Source organism: Triturus cristatus, chromosome 4_2 (genome assembly GCF_964204655.1).
Source record: "Triturus cristatus chromosome 4_2, aTriCri1.1, whole genome shotgun sequence".
In the NCBI taxonomy this organism is placed as follows: Eukaryota; Metazoa; Chordata; class Amphibia; order Caudata; family Salamandridae; genus Triturus; species Triturus cristatus.
Window position 1 is genome coordinate 198,914,857 of NC_140586.1, and position 17,269 is coordinate 198,932,125.

At 46.5% G+C, this 17,269-nt stretch overlaps 1 protein-coding gene across 5 annotated transcripts in view; it reads right to left on the minus strand.

Moving 5' to 3' along the window:
- Positions 1–17,269, minus strand: part of ATF7IP (activating transcription factor 7 interacting protein) — a 764,672-nt gene that overhangs the window by 43,727 nt on the left and 703,676 nt on the right. For 3 of the 5 annotated variants that reach the window (XM_085601185.1, XM_085601186.1, XM_085601183.1), the window contains one exon: positions 15,539–15,651. In XM_085601185.1, coding sequence (XP_085457311.1) covers positions 15,539–15,651 — 113 coding nt within the window. The remainder of the gene's footprint in view (positions 1–15,538; positions 15,652–17,269) is intronic. The other 2 variants (XM_085601187.1, XM_085601184.1) reach the window with 1 other exon arrangement.

The window sequence follows — 17,269 nt, forward strand, 5'->3', positions numbered from 1 at the left end:
CAATGAGAAGGAAGATTTTACTGATCCTATGAAAGGAACTGTTATTAAGTCAACGAGGAGCCTATCATTGAGTTAGTGCCAACAAAGTTTGCTATTAGGCCAATAGAAAGTAAGGCTATTATTGAGTCCAGACCACTGGCATCCGCCAGATCCATAAATTAGGTGTCCTCAGTTACATCTAGGGACTGGTATTCATCAGGGTCTAGTGACCCCTCCTAATCATCCCCAAGCCCTAGCCAAACAGAATAGAGCCCATGCAACTGTCTGGGTGCAATGCCTCCAGTCAGCGCTGGAGTTAGATGATGCCCATCTGGCTCTGTGGCGGGGAGGAGTATGGGGGCGGTGCCAGGGCCCGCGACAACAGAGCTGGCACCAGGGGAAGGGTGAGGAGGCTTGAACAACGCCGTTCCATATCCATCCACCGATTCAAGGGGCCTGCATGCCTGCTGCTGGAGGGGCGAGTTGGTGGAAGACCAGAAGGAGACATTCCTGAACCCACGGGGCCCAAGGGGACACCAGGTGGAATGGCCCACCCAAATTTGAGGTGCATGGCCTCAAAAGTCAGAGCTGGGCGGGGGTAACGCCAGCTCCAGGAAACTCAGGGAGGCGCGGAGACATTCCTGGTGCAGGCTCAATTCCGAAGCCAAGCCTTGAATGCCGACGTTTACTCGTCTTGGATGATTATGATGGACGGGGCGAAGTCGAAGACCTCTTTTACTTCTAGTTCTTCTAAAGTTTTTGGGACTCACCCAAACGCCTTCCACTGCCACAACGAGCACTTGGGAGTGGCTCTGCAAACGATCACAGGAACTTCTTCTCGACTGGGATTCAGACCATCACAGTGTCTATGTCGAGCAGCAAGGAGCTTGAGGGACTGCTACCTCAAGGCCTTAGGCTGCATGGCGCAACAATTGACACAGGTCTTGTCGTCATGGTCTTGCTCGAGGCACCAGAGACAAAATCTCACAAATCTTGGACAAAAAGTCAGTCAAAAAGTGACTGGGGGTAGCTCTTCTCTGGATCTGCGGTGACTGGCTCGGAAAGAAAATAACTGACATCAGTGTGCTTGGTGGCCTCTTACAGGCAGAGCGCACGCCACTTTCAGAGCGGACAACACCATGTGGAGCCGAAATACGCCACCTACCGTTGCGCAGGGGCATTGCTCGCCAAAAGTTTCCCGATCCAGTCTGATGCCTCAGGATAATTCTAAAGGTAAGGAATCAGCGGCTACAAGTCTATCAGATAAGGCACTGGATCTGATCCGGGAAGCATCGATCTGGTTGGCGCTGGACTCTTGGTCTAACGACACCCATCCGGCAGTGTCAGTGTACGGAATGACCATGGGGGTGGCGGCATGCCTGTGGCTCCGCTTTGGATCCAGCAACGGATTCATGGGGCCTGAGTGGCCCAGAGGGTGAACCTGCTGGTGCCCCTTCCCACCCCTGTGTGCCCAAAGGTGCTCTAGAGGGGCCGGGAAGGACAAATACGAGGTGCATGGCTCATATAACTCATTCAGCTGTGCTGGGATTGCTTTGGCATCTGGCAAAATTAGGGAAGTGCAGAGCCAATTACTTCTGTGAGTACTTTAGCACCGTTGTAAGTCCCTGGTAAATGGTACACCTGGCACCCAGGTCATGGGTACTAAAGATGGTTCCTAACGGCTGCAGCATGTATTATGCCACCCAAAGGGAACCACACACAAACTGAATTGCCATTGCAGGATGCGTGAAATGGTGCAAGCCATTCAATAAACACTACATTGCCCACTCCCTCTGTGCAATGCCCAAGTACACTGCATGTACTATATGCAAGTCACTCCTACAACAGGCCGTAGAGCCCTAAGGCAGGGTGCATTTTTATGGTATGTACTGAGCACTGGTCATTACGAGTTACCCAACTACATAATAGCTGCACTGAAAATACTGATGTTTTGTAACAAAAATCTTGTCTTAAATAAATCCGTACTGATGAAAGTATCGGATTTATAAAGACATGCGCCAAGAAGGCACCTTAGAGGTGTCTAGTGTTGGGTACGGATGTTTGCAACTTGATTTTCTTCGAAGAAGTCTTACCCAGTTACGAGCTTAAGTGACTCTTCCTTTCCGTGATACTGCGCATGGGCATCGACTCCATTGTTAGACTTTTTTCCCACAAGAGGGTGAGAATGGAGTAAGTGTAGTACAGAGAAGTCCATGTGTGTACAACGTGAATAATAACTTCAATGACCAAAAGTGCCCAGGGAAGAAGGAGGGAGCATGTGAATCTACAGTTCTACCTGCCAAGAACACATGCTTACAGGGTAAGTAACATAATACGTTCGAGGCACGTGTGCTCTAAATACATATGCTTTGCATCAACTGTATAGCAGTACTCTCCCAAAGCAGTGGCTAACCAGTGGGTGTTGCAGTGGTCTAAAAACGCGATCTTAGCACTGCCTATCCTACATTTGCTTGTTGACGTGCTAATACAGCTACACATTACTGTTTGGCAAATGTGTGTGGTGTAGACCGTGTAGCTGCTTTACAAATGTCAGTTATGAGAATGTTACCTAAAAAGGCCATGGATGCTCCTATTTTACGAGTAGAATGTGCTCTATGAGGTATAGACAAAGTTATTTTGGCTTTATTATAGCATGTTTTGATACATTTAATGATCCACCTAGAAACACCAGATTTAGAGATAGATTTCACTTTATATGAGGGGGAGAAAAGGCAACAAAAAGTTGTTTTGATTTGCAAAAATCTTTTGTTCTATCAATATAATACAATAATGTTTTTTGACATCTAATGTGTGTACAGGTCTTTCTGGTACAGAACCAGGTTGAGGGAAAAAAACAGGTAACTTAACTGATTGGTTAAAATAAAAACCCAGAGACTACTTTTGATTTCATAATAGTTTATTATGTTTCCAAAGCAGAACAGAACAAAAAAAAAAGCAAAAAGCGACGATGATACGATAGCAAATCAGGATACATAGTAGACAGAGCACATTAAGAGGGTACAATGATGACCTGTAGATACTACAAAAACAAAGTAATTCTCAACAACTTGAAAGCAATATACAGGGCACAGCAGTAGTTAAACAATATTGTAAGGAAAAAGTAGGAAAATCGAGAAAAGGAGTGGTTCACTGAGGGACCCCTAGACGTCCCTTGATGTGGTGTTATTATAGCAGCCAAATATAGGGATATTTGCGACAGAGAATATCACATTTAGCAGTGACAATTATATAGAGTTGCCTAACTGGACGGCACGTAGAATCTGAAAGTATAGTGTTGGGTGGGTGAATCGAGATAACAGGAAGACAACGGGTAACTCAACTGATTGGTTAATATGAAAAGCAGTGACTACTTTTGGAAGGAACTTTAGGTTAGTGCAAAGAACCACTCTGTCTCTAATGAGTTGTAAGAATGGTTCTTCCAAGGTTTGTGCTTGAAGCTCACTGACACATCTTAGTGAAGTGATAGCAATCAAGAAAGCAACCTTCCAAGAAAAAATTGCAGTGGGCAATTGTGCAATGGTTCAAAAGGTAGAGCTATAAGTTTTGTTAGAACAATATTAAGGTTCCATGCAGGTGGAGGTTTTGGTGGTATCGCATTTTTAAGGTCTTCCATAAAGGTTTTAATTACTTGTACTCTGATTAGGGATAAGTGTTGTCTGTTTTGAAGATATGCAGCCACTGCTGCAAGGTGTAGGCGTATGGATGTGTAGGCAAGGCCTGTACATTGTAGATGGAGTAGATAACAAATGATTTGTTGTATAGAAGCATCTACTGGGTCAATTGTCTGGTTATTACAATATATAACAAACCTTTTCCACTTTGCTTCATAGCATGCTCTAGTGGGGGCCAGGTTTCCTTGCTTCTTTAACAACTGCCATGCAATCTGGTGGTAGATTTAGGAATCCAAACTGTAGAACTTCGGGAGCAAAATCGCTAAGTTGAGCTCCCTGCGGTTTGGATGTCTGATTGCTCCATGGTTCTGGGTGAGAAGGTTTGGGGTAAGGTGGAGCATCTGATGTGGAACTACTGGGAGCTCTAGTAGTGTGGAGAATCATGGTTGACGAGCCCCTGTGGAAGCCACTAGAGTAAGGGTGAGAGATGTTTGCCTGAGCTTCCGAACCAGAAACGGAAGAAAAGGGAGAGGTGGAAAAGCGTAAGCAAATATCACTGACCAATTCATCCATAGAGCATTGCCTATGGATAGAAGGAGTGGGAATCTGGAGGCGAAGTTTGGATTCTGAGTTATCTGCTGTTGCAAAGAGATCCATTTGTAGAAACCTTCATTTGTGAATGTATCGGAGGAGGGTTTGGGGGTGGAGTCCACACTTGTGGACTTGTTGCCGCATCCTGCTGAGGAGATTCCGAAATTCGTTGTCTATTCCTGGAAGGTATTCTGCTAGAAGTTGGACTTTGTGATGTATTGCCCAATGCCAAATGGTCTCAGAGATGCGTGATAACTGTAGAGTGTGTGCCCCCCACATTCTTGTACATAGTACATGGCTGTCATATCGTCCGTCCGGACTAGAACAACGAACCCAGAGATTCGCAGCCATGTGTGTCTTCTGAGGAGAATACTGTTGTTAACTCCTGTGGCTGCAGTATCAGCAGTGCCAAGTGCACACCTGTTGGAAGAGTTGGCAATTCATTTTCCCTCCTGCACTAGTACCTGCCCTTTTTTCTTAGGCTGCTCTGGTAGGTATTGAATATGCTACTTACCAGTATGCATCTGTTCTTGGCATGTAGGGCTGCTGACATTCATATCTGTGTATAGATCGCCGCCTAGTGTAGGGTCCGGATGATTGCACATTGTTGTCCTGGAAGAGTCTTCGAAGTATCACGAGATAGGTGGCTCCTCCCATGGACTACAGTGCGCATGGGCATCCTCTCCATCCTCAGATTTTTTTTCGCCATTGTGGCAGTGATGGAGTAGATACAGTAAGTGATGACCATGCTATACAGTAATTCTGAGTGCTGCAGCCGCTACAGGCGCCGGGGAGGAGGGTGGGCGATATGAATGTCAGCAGCCCTACATGCCAAGAACAGATGCATACTGGTAAGTAGCATATTCAGTTCGAGGCATGTGGGCTGCTGAATTCATATCTGTGCATAGATTATATAGCAGTCCCTCCATTAGCGGCGGCTGCCCGTGCCAGCTGCAGCAGTCTGAAAAAGGGTCTTGAGAACAGCCTGTCCTACAGCTGCCTGCTATTTGGAATGTACATCTACACAGTAGTGTTTTGTAAATGTATGTATAGTGGACCATGTGGCTGTTCTACATATTTCCTCTAAAGGAATGTTCCCTAGGAAAGCCATGGACGCCCCTAACTTTCGTGTTGAGTGGGCTCTGGGAGGAATCGTTAATGTGCGTTGAGCTTTTTCATAGCAAATTTGAATACATTTAACGATCCATCTGGCTATCCCTGCTTTGGAAATGGCGTTGCCCTTGTGTTGTGGAGAAAAGGCAACAAACAGTTGTTTTGTTTTCCTAAAATCCTTTGTCCTGTCTATATAGTACATGAGGGCCCTCTTTACATTTAGTGTATGGAGCATTCTCTCTGCGACATTTTCTGGATTTGGAAAGAAAACAGGCAGTTCAATAGTCTGATTCATGTGGAACTGCGATATCACTTTAGGCATGAATGTGGGGTTGGTACGTAGTACAACCCTGTTTTCGTGAACCTGTATGAATGGCTCTTGAATGGTTAGTGCCTGGAGTTCACTAACTCTTCTCAACAAAGTGATTGCCACTAAGAAAGCTACTTTCCAGGTGAGGAATTGAATCTCACATGAATGTAGAGGTTCAAAGGGTGGACCCATCAATCTGGTGAGGACCACATTCAGGTTCCACACCGGTGCCGGTGGGTGTGTTGGAGGAATCACTCGTTTGAGTCCCTCTAAGAAGGCTTTGATGGCAGGCACTCTGAATAAAGAGAGGTGCTGCCTGTTTTGAAGATAGGCTGCTATTGCGGTTAGATGTATACGGATGGAGCTGTATGCCAGATTGCATCGGTATAAGTGTAACAGGTAATAGATGATGTTCTGAATGGATGCATCCAGCGGATTAATGTCATTGTTTTTACAGTAAATGACAAATCTTTTCCATTTAGCCGCATAGCAAGCTCTGGTCGTGGGTCTCCTGGCCTCCTTGATGATATTCATACATTCTGGAGGCAGGTTCAGGTAGCCAAACTCTAAGACTTCAGGAGCCAGATCGCCAAGTTCAGCTGTTGCGGATCTGGGTGCTGAATTTCGCCATGGTTCTGTGTTAAAAGTTTGGGTGTTAGCCGCAGTCTTTGAGGCGGCACCACGGAAAGTTCTAGTAACGTGGTGTACCATGGCTGGCGTGCCCACATTAGAGCAACCAGGATGAGTGTCATTGAGTGTTGCCTTAGTTTGCGTGCCACTAGCGGTATTAATGGCGCTGGGGGAAAAGCGTACGCAAATCTGCCTGACCAGTTCATCCATATCGCATTGCCCTGCGACTGTGGATGCGGAAACCTGGTGGCAAAGCTTTGGCATTTTGCGTTTTCCCTTGTGGCGAATAGGTCTATCTCTGGATGACCCCACTGCTGGAAGTACGGTTGGAGTACTGATGGATGTAGTTCCCACTCGTGCATTTGGTGGCTGTGTCTGCTGAGCAGATCCGCCATTTAGTTGTCCTTGCCCGGGAGGTGTTCTGCCATGAGGAACATGTTCCTCTGAATGGCCCACCTCCACATGCTCTGAGCCAGATGAGACAACTGTGGAGAGTGTGTTCCTCCCTGCTTCTGTATGTAGTACATGGCAGTCATGTTGTCCGTCCGGATCAACACGACTTTGTTGCACAAGTGTACTTTGAATGCCTTCATTGCCAGGAAGATAGCCATCAGTTCCAGAAGGTTGATGTGCATCTTCGGTTGCTGTGTCGTCCATAGTCCCTGCACTGTGTAATGGAGTACATGAGCTCCCCATCCCTGGAGAGACGCGTCCGCCGTCAGAATTATTTGTGGAACAGGCTCTTGGAACGGTCGGCCCTTGCAAAGGTTTTGTGGATTCCACCAATGCAGAGAGTTGTATGCCCGACCGCTCACCAACACTAGGTCTTTCAACTGTCCTTGAGTCTGATTCCATTGACGTGCCAAGCACTCCTGAAGCGGGCGCATATGTAGTCTCGCGTGCGGGACTATGAAGATGCAGGAGGCCATCATGCCTATCAACTGCATGAACACTCGCGCTGGAAGGGAGTGTTGTGGTCTGAACTTTTTTTATCAGCAGTTGCATGCTGTTGATTCTCGCTAAATTTGGCTGAGCTTTGGCAGCCAGAGTGTCTATGGTCGCGCCCAGGTAATGCCGTACGTGGGCGGGTTGGAGATGTGACTTTGGATAATTCAGTGAGAATCCCAGACTGTGAAGAAGGTGAATGGTGTGGGATATGTGGCTGGCACACTGCTGGGCTGACTTTGCCTGAACAAGCCAGTCGTCCAGGTAAGGGAAGACGTGAATGTGCTGTCTCCTTAAGTGTGCAGCCACTGTCGCTAGGCACTTGGTAAAGACTCTGGGCGCCGTTGTTACTCCGAAAGGGAGTACTTTGAACTGATAATGCTGATCCTGAAGAGTGAACCTGAGATATTTTTTGTGTGATGGGTGTATGGGTATGTGGAAATACGCATCCTTCAAATCTAGTGTTGCTAGGAAGTCTCCCTGACTGAGTAACGGCAGAACCTGCTGGAGGGTGAGCATATGAAAATGCTCTGACAGAATGTATTGGTTGAGAGGTCTGAGGTCCAGTATAGGTCGGAGAGACCCGTCCTTTTTTGGGATTAAGAAGTACAGAGAGTACACTCCTGACCCTCGCTGTTCCATAGGCACGAGCTGTATGGCTTCTTTTTGCAGCATACTTAGTACTTCTTGCTGCAATAATGTCAAGTGCTCTGCGGACATAGGACGGTGTCTTGGTGGTATGTTGGGTGGATTGGATGTTAATTCCAGACGATAACCGTACTGGACAATTTCTCTGACCCACCTGTCTGTGGTGATGGATCTCCAGACTGGCAGGAACTGTTGGAGTCTCCCCCCGATCGGTGTTATGTGGGCGGGGGGCAGTGACAAGACGTCACTGTTTGTTATTGGCGGAGGACCTGGTGTTGTTGTGTCCTCGTCCTCTGCCTTTGGTGCTGGATCCACGCTATCCACCCCTATTGTTTTTATTATAGGTACTCTGGGTACCTCCTTTACTGTACTGCTGCTGGGACCCCTGACCTCTAGCTGCTCCTCTATTCCCAGGGCGACGAAAGGAGCCACTCCGAAACTGCTGCGACTGTAGAGCCCCCATAGATTTCGCAGTTTCAGTGTCCTTTTTAATCTTTTCCAGTGTAGCGTCAACCTCGGGGCCAAATAAAAACTCTGGGTTGACTGGTTGATTCAAGATATTATTTTGAATCTCAGGTTTGAAACCGGATATTCTCAGCCATGCGTGCCTCCTCAACATCACACTAGTGTTGATTGCCCTTGCTGCAGTGTCAGCTGCATCTAGTGTGCATTTGATGGACGCATTTGTAATGAGTTGCCCCTCTCTGACGAGGAGCTCCGCTCCATCTTTGTATTCATCTGGTAGGTGTTCTAGCAGTGTTTCTAGGGTATCGTAGTGTGACCTGTCGTATCGGGCCAGGAGTGCCTGAGTGTTGGCAATGCGCCAGATGTTTGCTGCTTGTGCTGCTATCCTTTTGCCTGTTTCTAGCACTTTGGACTCCTTGTCTGAAGGAGGAGCATCACCTGTAGTCTGCGAGTTCGCTCTCTTGCGAGCATTAGAAACTACCATGGAGTCCAACGGCAATTGACCCTTAATGTACATTGGGTCTCCGGGGGCTGGTTTGTATTTCTCTATTCTCGGGTTCAATACCCGTGCCCTGGTCGTCTCCTTAAAGATGTCCTTAGCATGTTTAATAACCCCTTTTAACATTGGTAGAGTCTTGACCGTTCTTTCTGATGTGGAGAACGTGTCCACCAAGAAATCCTCCTCCACAGAGTCAGAATGAAGTTCCACTCCGTGATTGGCAGCTGCCCTTTCAATGAGGGCGTTAAAAGCAGCAGTATCTTCAGTGGGAGATGGTTTGATATTATAAAGATGTGTCAGGAGCATTTTGTGGGTCTCCTGGGTCATTAGGGTCTCCCCATGCTTGATCTTGGTCTTGCAGTTGGTCATCAGGGTCATTATCCAAAGGATAAGTGGTATCATCCTCAATATAGCCCTCTCCTGCATCCGCCTCCGAGTGTGTGGGAGAAAAGGTTGGTGGTTCCTGATGATAGGTTTGGAATGTTTCTACAAGCACTGGCGTCAAACCTGACGCCATTTTCCTTTTTAGTGGAATCTTGTATGAGTCCAAAGCCTTTTCTGGAACAATTCTCTGCTTGCGGAACAACAGCCTACCAGTGTCGGCGTCGATAAACTGGTCCTGCGAGTCTTCGACAGCGGTTCTTTCCGTGGACACTGTTCGTGGTTGTTCGATACTCTTCCTAAGTTCGAACATTTTCGGTGCCCCTGGTGGTGGCAATCAAAACTTGATCGGTGCCGGCGCCGAGTGAGCCTTGGCGACCTTGTGCGGTTCGGGACCCGTCTTTTGTTCGAGGGTGGCCCGTTCCCTGATGCGCTTCAGGGACTCCGACACCTGTTGCAACGTGAATGCAGACGGTGCTTTGGAACCGATAGGCTCTTTGGAGACAGGCCTCGACGCGGTCTCCGGTTTCTTCCCAGCCTTCGGGTTTTCGATCCGAAGTTTGGGATCGACGCCCTGTTGATCCGATATTTTGGCAGTCTCAGCACTCTTCGGTGTTGACGTAGTCGGATCGACCACCTTGACCTTGGTGGTTGGTGCCCCAACCTTCGGTGCTATAGGCCGTTGCGTTTTCTCGGGACCGAGGGCCTTCTTCTGTTTCTCGGTGCCGAAGTCCTTTTTTGGTTTCTCTGTACCGAAGTCCTTCTTTCGTTAGTCGGCTCCGACGTCCCTCTTCTGTGTCGACGGATTGGAGGGCTTCGATGCCTTCGATCCGACCTGAACCAGCTGCACTTTCGGTTTCGATTTGACCGGTGCTGGTTTTGGTTTCGATTTCACTGAATCGACTCCAGTCTTTTTTGATATTTCTGGCTCTTTTAAAATGTTCGAAGCCGGGCCTTCAGGCGGGGCTGTAGAACGATCCGACCGATCTTGGGTAAGGCCCGCAGGCGCTCCCTCGACCTGAGCCTTATCAAGACTGTCTCCCTCGGCCTCCGCATCGACGGATTGGCCTAGCTCCTCGCCCGAGCTTTCTTCCTCTGCCCCAAGGGCCTCATCGTCGTCTCCTACCTCGTCGACGACGTCTTCGTCCTCGAAGATCACCTCATCATCGTCGTCATATTGGGATTCATGCTCCGAAGCATGGCTCGAGTCTATCTCTTCGACGCTCTCGACTTCTTCATCCTCGGTGCTGAATATGTTAACCGGGTTAGGCGCCGATTGTTTGGCCTCCAATCTAGCCGCCCGTCGTTTCCGAAGTGTCTTCTTTGACCGGAACCGGGCACAGGCCATACACCTGGACTCATCATGATCCGGTGATAAACATTTGTTACACACCGGATGGACATCGATGTGTGGATATTTCGCATGACATAAAGGACATCTCTTGAAGGGAGTCCTCGATTCCATCCTCGAACGTCGATCGATGTTCGGACCGAAACTCGGTCCGAGAAGGGTGAATAAGTCTGAGAACAAGTATAATAATTTATCGATACCGAACGCAAACAATACCGACGATACCTAAAGGCTTTTGGCCTTAGATAAAGTTTTCCTAACTTGAGCTAAGATAAGAACATCCAAACCCAATGGCGGAAAAAAACAATCTGAGGATGGAGAGGATGCCCATGCGCACTGTAGTCCAGGGGAGGAGCCACCTATCTCGTGATACTTCGAAGACTCTTCCAGGACAACAATGTGCAATCATCCGGACCCAACACTAGGCGGCGATCTATGCACAGATATGAATTCAGCAGCCCAAATGCCTCAAACTCATCTTCTTGATCCACATCTTGATATTTAATGAAGAGCTCAGAAGGGCTCCTGGCAGTACGAAACCTATCACCCTCATCCGATTCTTCATCATCTTCTCCATAGCCCAACAACTGCTCAGGTAACACTAGAGGAACCTTAGTAGGGGAAGTGTGAATTGGAGAGAGGACCTTCAAGAAAGATCCACATCTTTGTAGCAAAGACGGCGCTGCAGTCGACGGAAGCAACTGTGTAGACGGTGTCGTAGACGATGTAGAATAAGCTGTGGGCGTAGACGACGACCAAACCTGAAGAGCCGTGCATGAAGAAAGTTGTAGCGTCGACGAGGTAGCCGTCGACGAGGCGGCCATCGACGAGGCGGCCATCGACGACACTCTTCTAATCTTTGTCGTCGAAGGTAGACTTCACCTCTTTCGTTGACGGGACTGGTCTCATGGAGACGGATACCAGTGTCGACGGCGAGGATGCCGACGATATCATCATCTGAGGCTTCGGCAACGAGAAAGTAGTAGTAGACGCCCTCGTCGCGGCGACGGTAGGCTTCGCCGACGAAGACACCGTCGCCGAGGAACCCCGTTTCTGAGGTAAATCTGTCAGAAACTTGTTTTGAAGCCTGAGACTGCACAGTCGTTCTCGGGGGCGTAGATGGCAGAGTCTTACTCTTAGAAGGTGGAGGAGCCTTTTTTGAAGTAGAAGGCAGCTCTTAGAGGTGTGCTGTTTTTTCGACACCTTAGCCCCAGGAGAAGATAAATCCGTGTCAGCAGTCCTCTTCCTAGAGGAAGTAGTCTTAACAGAGGCAATACTTCCAACTTCAGATAAGGGATTGTCCTGATCTTTAATCTTCTGTAGCCACAGAAGCAGACGTACCTCTCTGTCCCTTAAGAGTCTTTTGTGGGAAAGTTCTGCAGATCTTGCAGTCTCTCACCTTGTGGTCAGGATACAAGCAGTAAATGCACTTCTTGTGGGGGTCTTCTGAAAACAGCCGGAGCTTCCGACAAGATTCACAAGGTCGAAAGAGATTTCTTTGAAGAAGACGACATAAAATGATGAATTTCTGAAGAAACCTGAGAAGTACTGAGCAGAGCTCAGGGAGACTCCCTTCACACGACGTGCGGTAGAAAAGCTGAGAGCCTGAGCCTCTGAGGAGAACATTCTGGAGGGTGCTGTCGCCTGATTGGCTGTAGTTTGGACTATATATAATGACTTGGTCGAGTCATGAAAGTGGAGGATTTTTCATTTTGATTTCTAGCTACTTTACTTCCTGGTTCTAGGTTACCTATGGTATGGTTTCTATATGCATGTTTATTGCTATTTTTATGTAACGTGGGACTCTCACTCCGACAACGGGGAATGATTCAGGCATGTGAATCTATGAAAGATACCCCAATACTGGAGAAGAAAGGTTCTGCTGTCTGGGCCAATCGCTGGAACACCTCAGCAACAATATTAGATTTTGCCTTTACAGAGGGAATATCTCTGCCGCCTTTCTGGCTACTGCATGGTAGGAAAGAACCTCAGGGGGAGGCAGCACTGAAGAGCTCAGCATTTCCATTTCTGGGGGAGCACTGAACCCTCCCTGGCTTCACCCAGCTATTGGGGTGGTTGTGAAGGGGGTGGTAATGGTGGATGGCCATAGTTAGTAAGCGCCAGTGGAGCTGGTTCAAAAGGGGGAGATAACTCCCCCAGCTCTGACCATCGTAGATAGTCAAGAGGACTTACCTTTCTTACACTTGTCTCTGTCATGTCTTTTTTTCCTTTTTGTTTATACCGCCTTTTCTCTATGTCAAGGCCAGGGACCATGGTGATCTCTAGCAAGGCTTGGATTGCCGTGTTTGTCCTGGAGATCACCCGTGGCCATGAAGAGCTTACCCTCCAGCTCTTTAATGGCTTTAGGATACATATTTTCACAGACTTCATACTATCTTGAGTTGTGATCAGTGTCAAGACACCAAAGGAAAATGTCATGCGGGTCAGCAAGGTTTGAAACCTGAAAGCTTAGGAGGCGGGTGGTATTTTGCACTGTGCTATAGATTTTGGAGAGAGAGTAATAACCTGAAGAACTCCAGAAAGGACTGTCAAAGAGTGAACTCTGGATCCACATTAAAGGGGCAGAAAATAGGGATCAGACATCAACATGCCAGGGTGAGTGCTTTACGGATATGGTGAAGTCACAGTGATGTCGCCCCAGGCGTCAATGTGGCGCCAGCACCCTCTTTCAATGTGGAGGAGCTAAGGAGAAGTTTCCAGATCTAGTCTGGTGCATGGAATATTCAAAAGGGAGGAATCTGCAGGTAGTAGTATCCATCAGAAGTGTGAAGAAGGGACACTTTTTTCTGAGTGTGTGCAAGATTCTTACCTGCTGCTGCTCTTGATCAGGCAATCGTCATGTTATGGAAATGTGTGTATGGCGTTTCTTCACAGGTGGGTCACCACTACTGCTAGGCACTATGTAAACATCCTTCAAACTGTTGCGACTGAGGGGTAGTGCTGTCCTTTTACTACAAAGCAAAGGAGCTGACCTCTTTTGGGATGAGACAGTAGAGGTTGTACTCCTCTGCTTCATTGATGTGGGGTTACCAGTAGGGTAGTACCCTTGGCAAGGAGCGCCTGGACCTCTTTCTCGGACAGCAAAAGGTGGTATAGGTACAGGGCATATGGCGGCAGGGTGGCATGTTGCGTGTCATGTTGGTTGCCATGTAGCAGAACTCGAGATAGTTCTTTTCATGTACAACAGAAAAAGCTTTTCGGGTGGACAAGGCAAAACCTTGCTTAGAGAAAGATTTTGACTCCAACGCTAACATTTTCGACTTTGATGTCTTACATTGTGGCTCTGAGAGTTGAGCTCTTTGAGGAATTGCAGGATCAACGGATCTTGACATCCTCTTAACATTTTTATTTAGTATAGACTCAGAAATATCAACTCTAAGAGATAATTTCTCCAATATCAGAGTCAACGTCTTCTTTCTGCTGAGCCTCTTCTGCAGTAGAAATCTCACAATGATGGCCATACTCTTTTTGATCTTTAGGTGCCAAAGCACTCAGCCATTTCCTTTGCCCAATATGCTAGGAATAAATTCTCTTTGTATACAAGTGTCTTACTTTTGTACAAAGGATAAGCGATAACAGACCTGTGATTGATGATCCTTATGAAAGTATGGCATGCACAACATGAGGCAATTCGGACAAACCTTAAATAAGCTACTCTGCATTCTTGTTGTAGGCGTCTGAGACAAAAGGAAAATCTGTCAAACACTCTCCAACCTCGTCAAAGACCCATGAAAAAACATAGTACTTTGATGGCTGTCAAATGTTGATAGCCAGTGTCCCTCTCAGACTCCTACGTCAGGCAGCATAGTCCCTACGAAGTTGTGGGCCTGAAATTCTACACAGCGCTCCAATACATATCCCATCAGAATATAAAATTTAGATCACGTTTTGGTGTTTCATGGGCTTACGGTGATGTCATGTCGATTCACAATGACTGCTTACCAAGCACAACCAGGAAAAAAAAACTTTTTGTACAAATATTACTGAATCCTTACCCCTAGATGGCAGAATATGCACAGTATATTAATCTAGAATAAACAAGGTGCAAAATGGCTTCATTCTCACTTTCTTTTCTCCAATTAAACATGTCATTTCTCTTGCTAAATACTTAATACTGACCTTGCCTCACAAGATAATCTATTGAATTTCATCTCCAACAAGGATATTCCTGACTCGGCCTTGACTGTACAAGTCTGGCAATCCTTCTGCAGCCTTGCAACAGAGTCACAGTCCATTCATGTCCCCAGTTTTATACCAGCATCGTGGGTTCGGACAAATTTACAACTAATGTCATCAAAAGAGGCTTACAATAGAATCTCAATAAGTGTTTGTGAAGCATTGAATATTCACACAGGCTTTCTGTAGGGATGTTCCAGAGCTGAACATCATGTCTTTAGAGGTGCAGTAGGCAAACCTCAAGTTGGGCAAGGTCAGCTTAGGCTTTCATCATTTTGAGGTTGAGAAATGGAGCACAATTAAACTGAGCAATAGTAAAACCTGTGATTTACAGTGTTAAGAAAAGACAACATCTGTAGTAGATATTTGAAAAACACTAGCTATTAAATACATTTAAAGGGCATTGTGGCAGTTCATATACCAGATTAATGGCTTTAGAGGTAGACGCTACCAGCCACAGAATGTTCTTTGCAGTCCATTTTGCCATCATGTCGACTTCCTGGGTGCAGGCTTGCAAATTTAGAAGTTTCTGCACTGGGGTTTAGTGCTGCAGCACTAACAGGTGCTTTAGCTCATGTGTGCCACTCCAGTGCCTGGGATGCACAAAAGTGTACTGAGATTAAGACTGGGTAGTTTCAGGATGCTATGGAACCCTTTGGCCTCAACTTTAAAGCCATTACAATTTTTATTGATTGTGCCAGTGGAGGGAAATCCCACATATACACTGTGTGGGGCTGCACCCCACCGCTACAATATTATTAGGTTTATTGGTGTATGGTAGATAGCGTTTCACTTACAGAGCGTACCTGTGGAGGCCGATGATGCACAGTCAGTTGTGGTCCTGATGCTCCAATAGTCATTCCATTATTCACCACATATGCAGTTGTCTGAGGCATTCGAACAGCCACTCCTAAAGCCCCAAAAGACAACCAAGGATTTAGTTCCAGAATCTTTCTTCTTAGCATAAAACAAAAGCGAGGCACCGTCCTGCCTGTGTCAAGCAGTTGGTATCCAGAGAGTTAAACTTCACTGCATAAATGTTTCTAAAAATAAGCGGACAGCTGCATGTTGTAGAGCCCACATAATGGCCCCTCATCTAAGGATCTCCCAAAAGCTCAACCAGAACACACTTTCAGGCCTCTGCCGCATTTTAACACAAGCTAGCACATTCCTTTGAATATGGATTTGTATAGGCCCCTGTTATGTGCACGGTTCATAAAAATGGCCAGAAATTGGCTACACAACCATTTTGACAGTAGCCTGAATTACTCTCATGTTCATTAAATATGGAATAATTTCAAAGGGAATCTTCATTAAAGTCTTAAGCACTTGAGAGTCCTACCATTATGTGGGATCCAGAAAGAACACTTTATCCCCCCCAAAATATATAAATACAAAATGCAGACAATAAAAACCATAAATGCATCTGAAAAAATATCCGCAAGCTAAATTAGCACATTTTAACCTTTTCTTAAAAAAACAACAAAAACAATTGCATTAAAAAGACAATTTTGGGGGGAACTGGTCAGAATCAAGCCTTTAACAAAGAGACAATCAGGACAATGTAGCCAGATAAGCTGCAAACATAACCTCTACAAAACTGAAAGTGCTCTGTTGAGGAAGAGCATCCCACCAGTAATCCACTATGCCCCATTAGTGCCAGTTTAAAAAAGTTACTGCCCTTTAGTAACAATTTTTGTGGTAGATACTCTATCTACCTGTAGATTCCTCTCCTGTTGAGCATCCCCAAGCGTCAAACAAGATCCAGAAGCTTTGATAGCTCTCAAGCACAGGTATGGGGTGCTCAACTACATCTCCACGCTGGTAAACACCATGATTATGTATCAGGAGCCATGAAGCACTAAAATCTGTGTAGTAACGTCAGTTTCCCGTAGATTTTTTTGTACCATTTAAAGAAGAGGCGAGGAACAACATAAAATGAGGTAGTGCAGTGCAGCAATCTAATAGGAACCTTTTTATTGGGCCTTATGACCTTAAAGAACTCGGATGAGTGTAGAATTGTTGAGGGATCTGCATGTAAATAGAGTATCCACCTGAAAGATGGTTTCCATAGTTGAGTAACTTTTTCTACTGATTGACACTTCTACCTGCAGATTCCACACCTGTTAAATAGATTCCACAGAAATACCTCCCACACACAGGAAATCCTGGAGAACAGAGTATGTGGTATGACCATCCCTGCTCACCTCCAAACCCAGATCTCAGCCACAGAACACACCTAGCCAATGCTGAGGTGGAAGACTTTGCCCTGGCGGAAAGGGACAGGATTCTCTCTGGCAATTCCTTATTCGTAACACCGCAGCACAACATGATGCACAGGATCATAACAAGCTCTTCTGGACTCCCTTAATCTTATTGCTACCTATGTTCCCCACAAAAAGCTTATCGGATCTCTTTGGTATGGGTGATGTAAAAAAATTACCACCCCTCGGGGTCCAGCCTGTATAGTCTCTCCTCCTCCTTGGTGAGATGAGGTGGAGAGTAAAAAGGGGAAGAGTGATAGATTG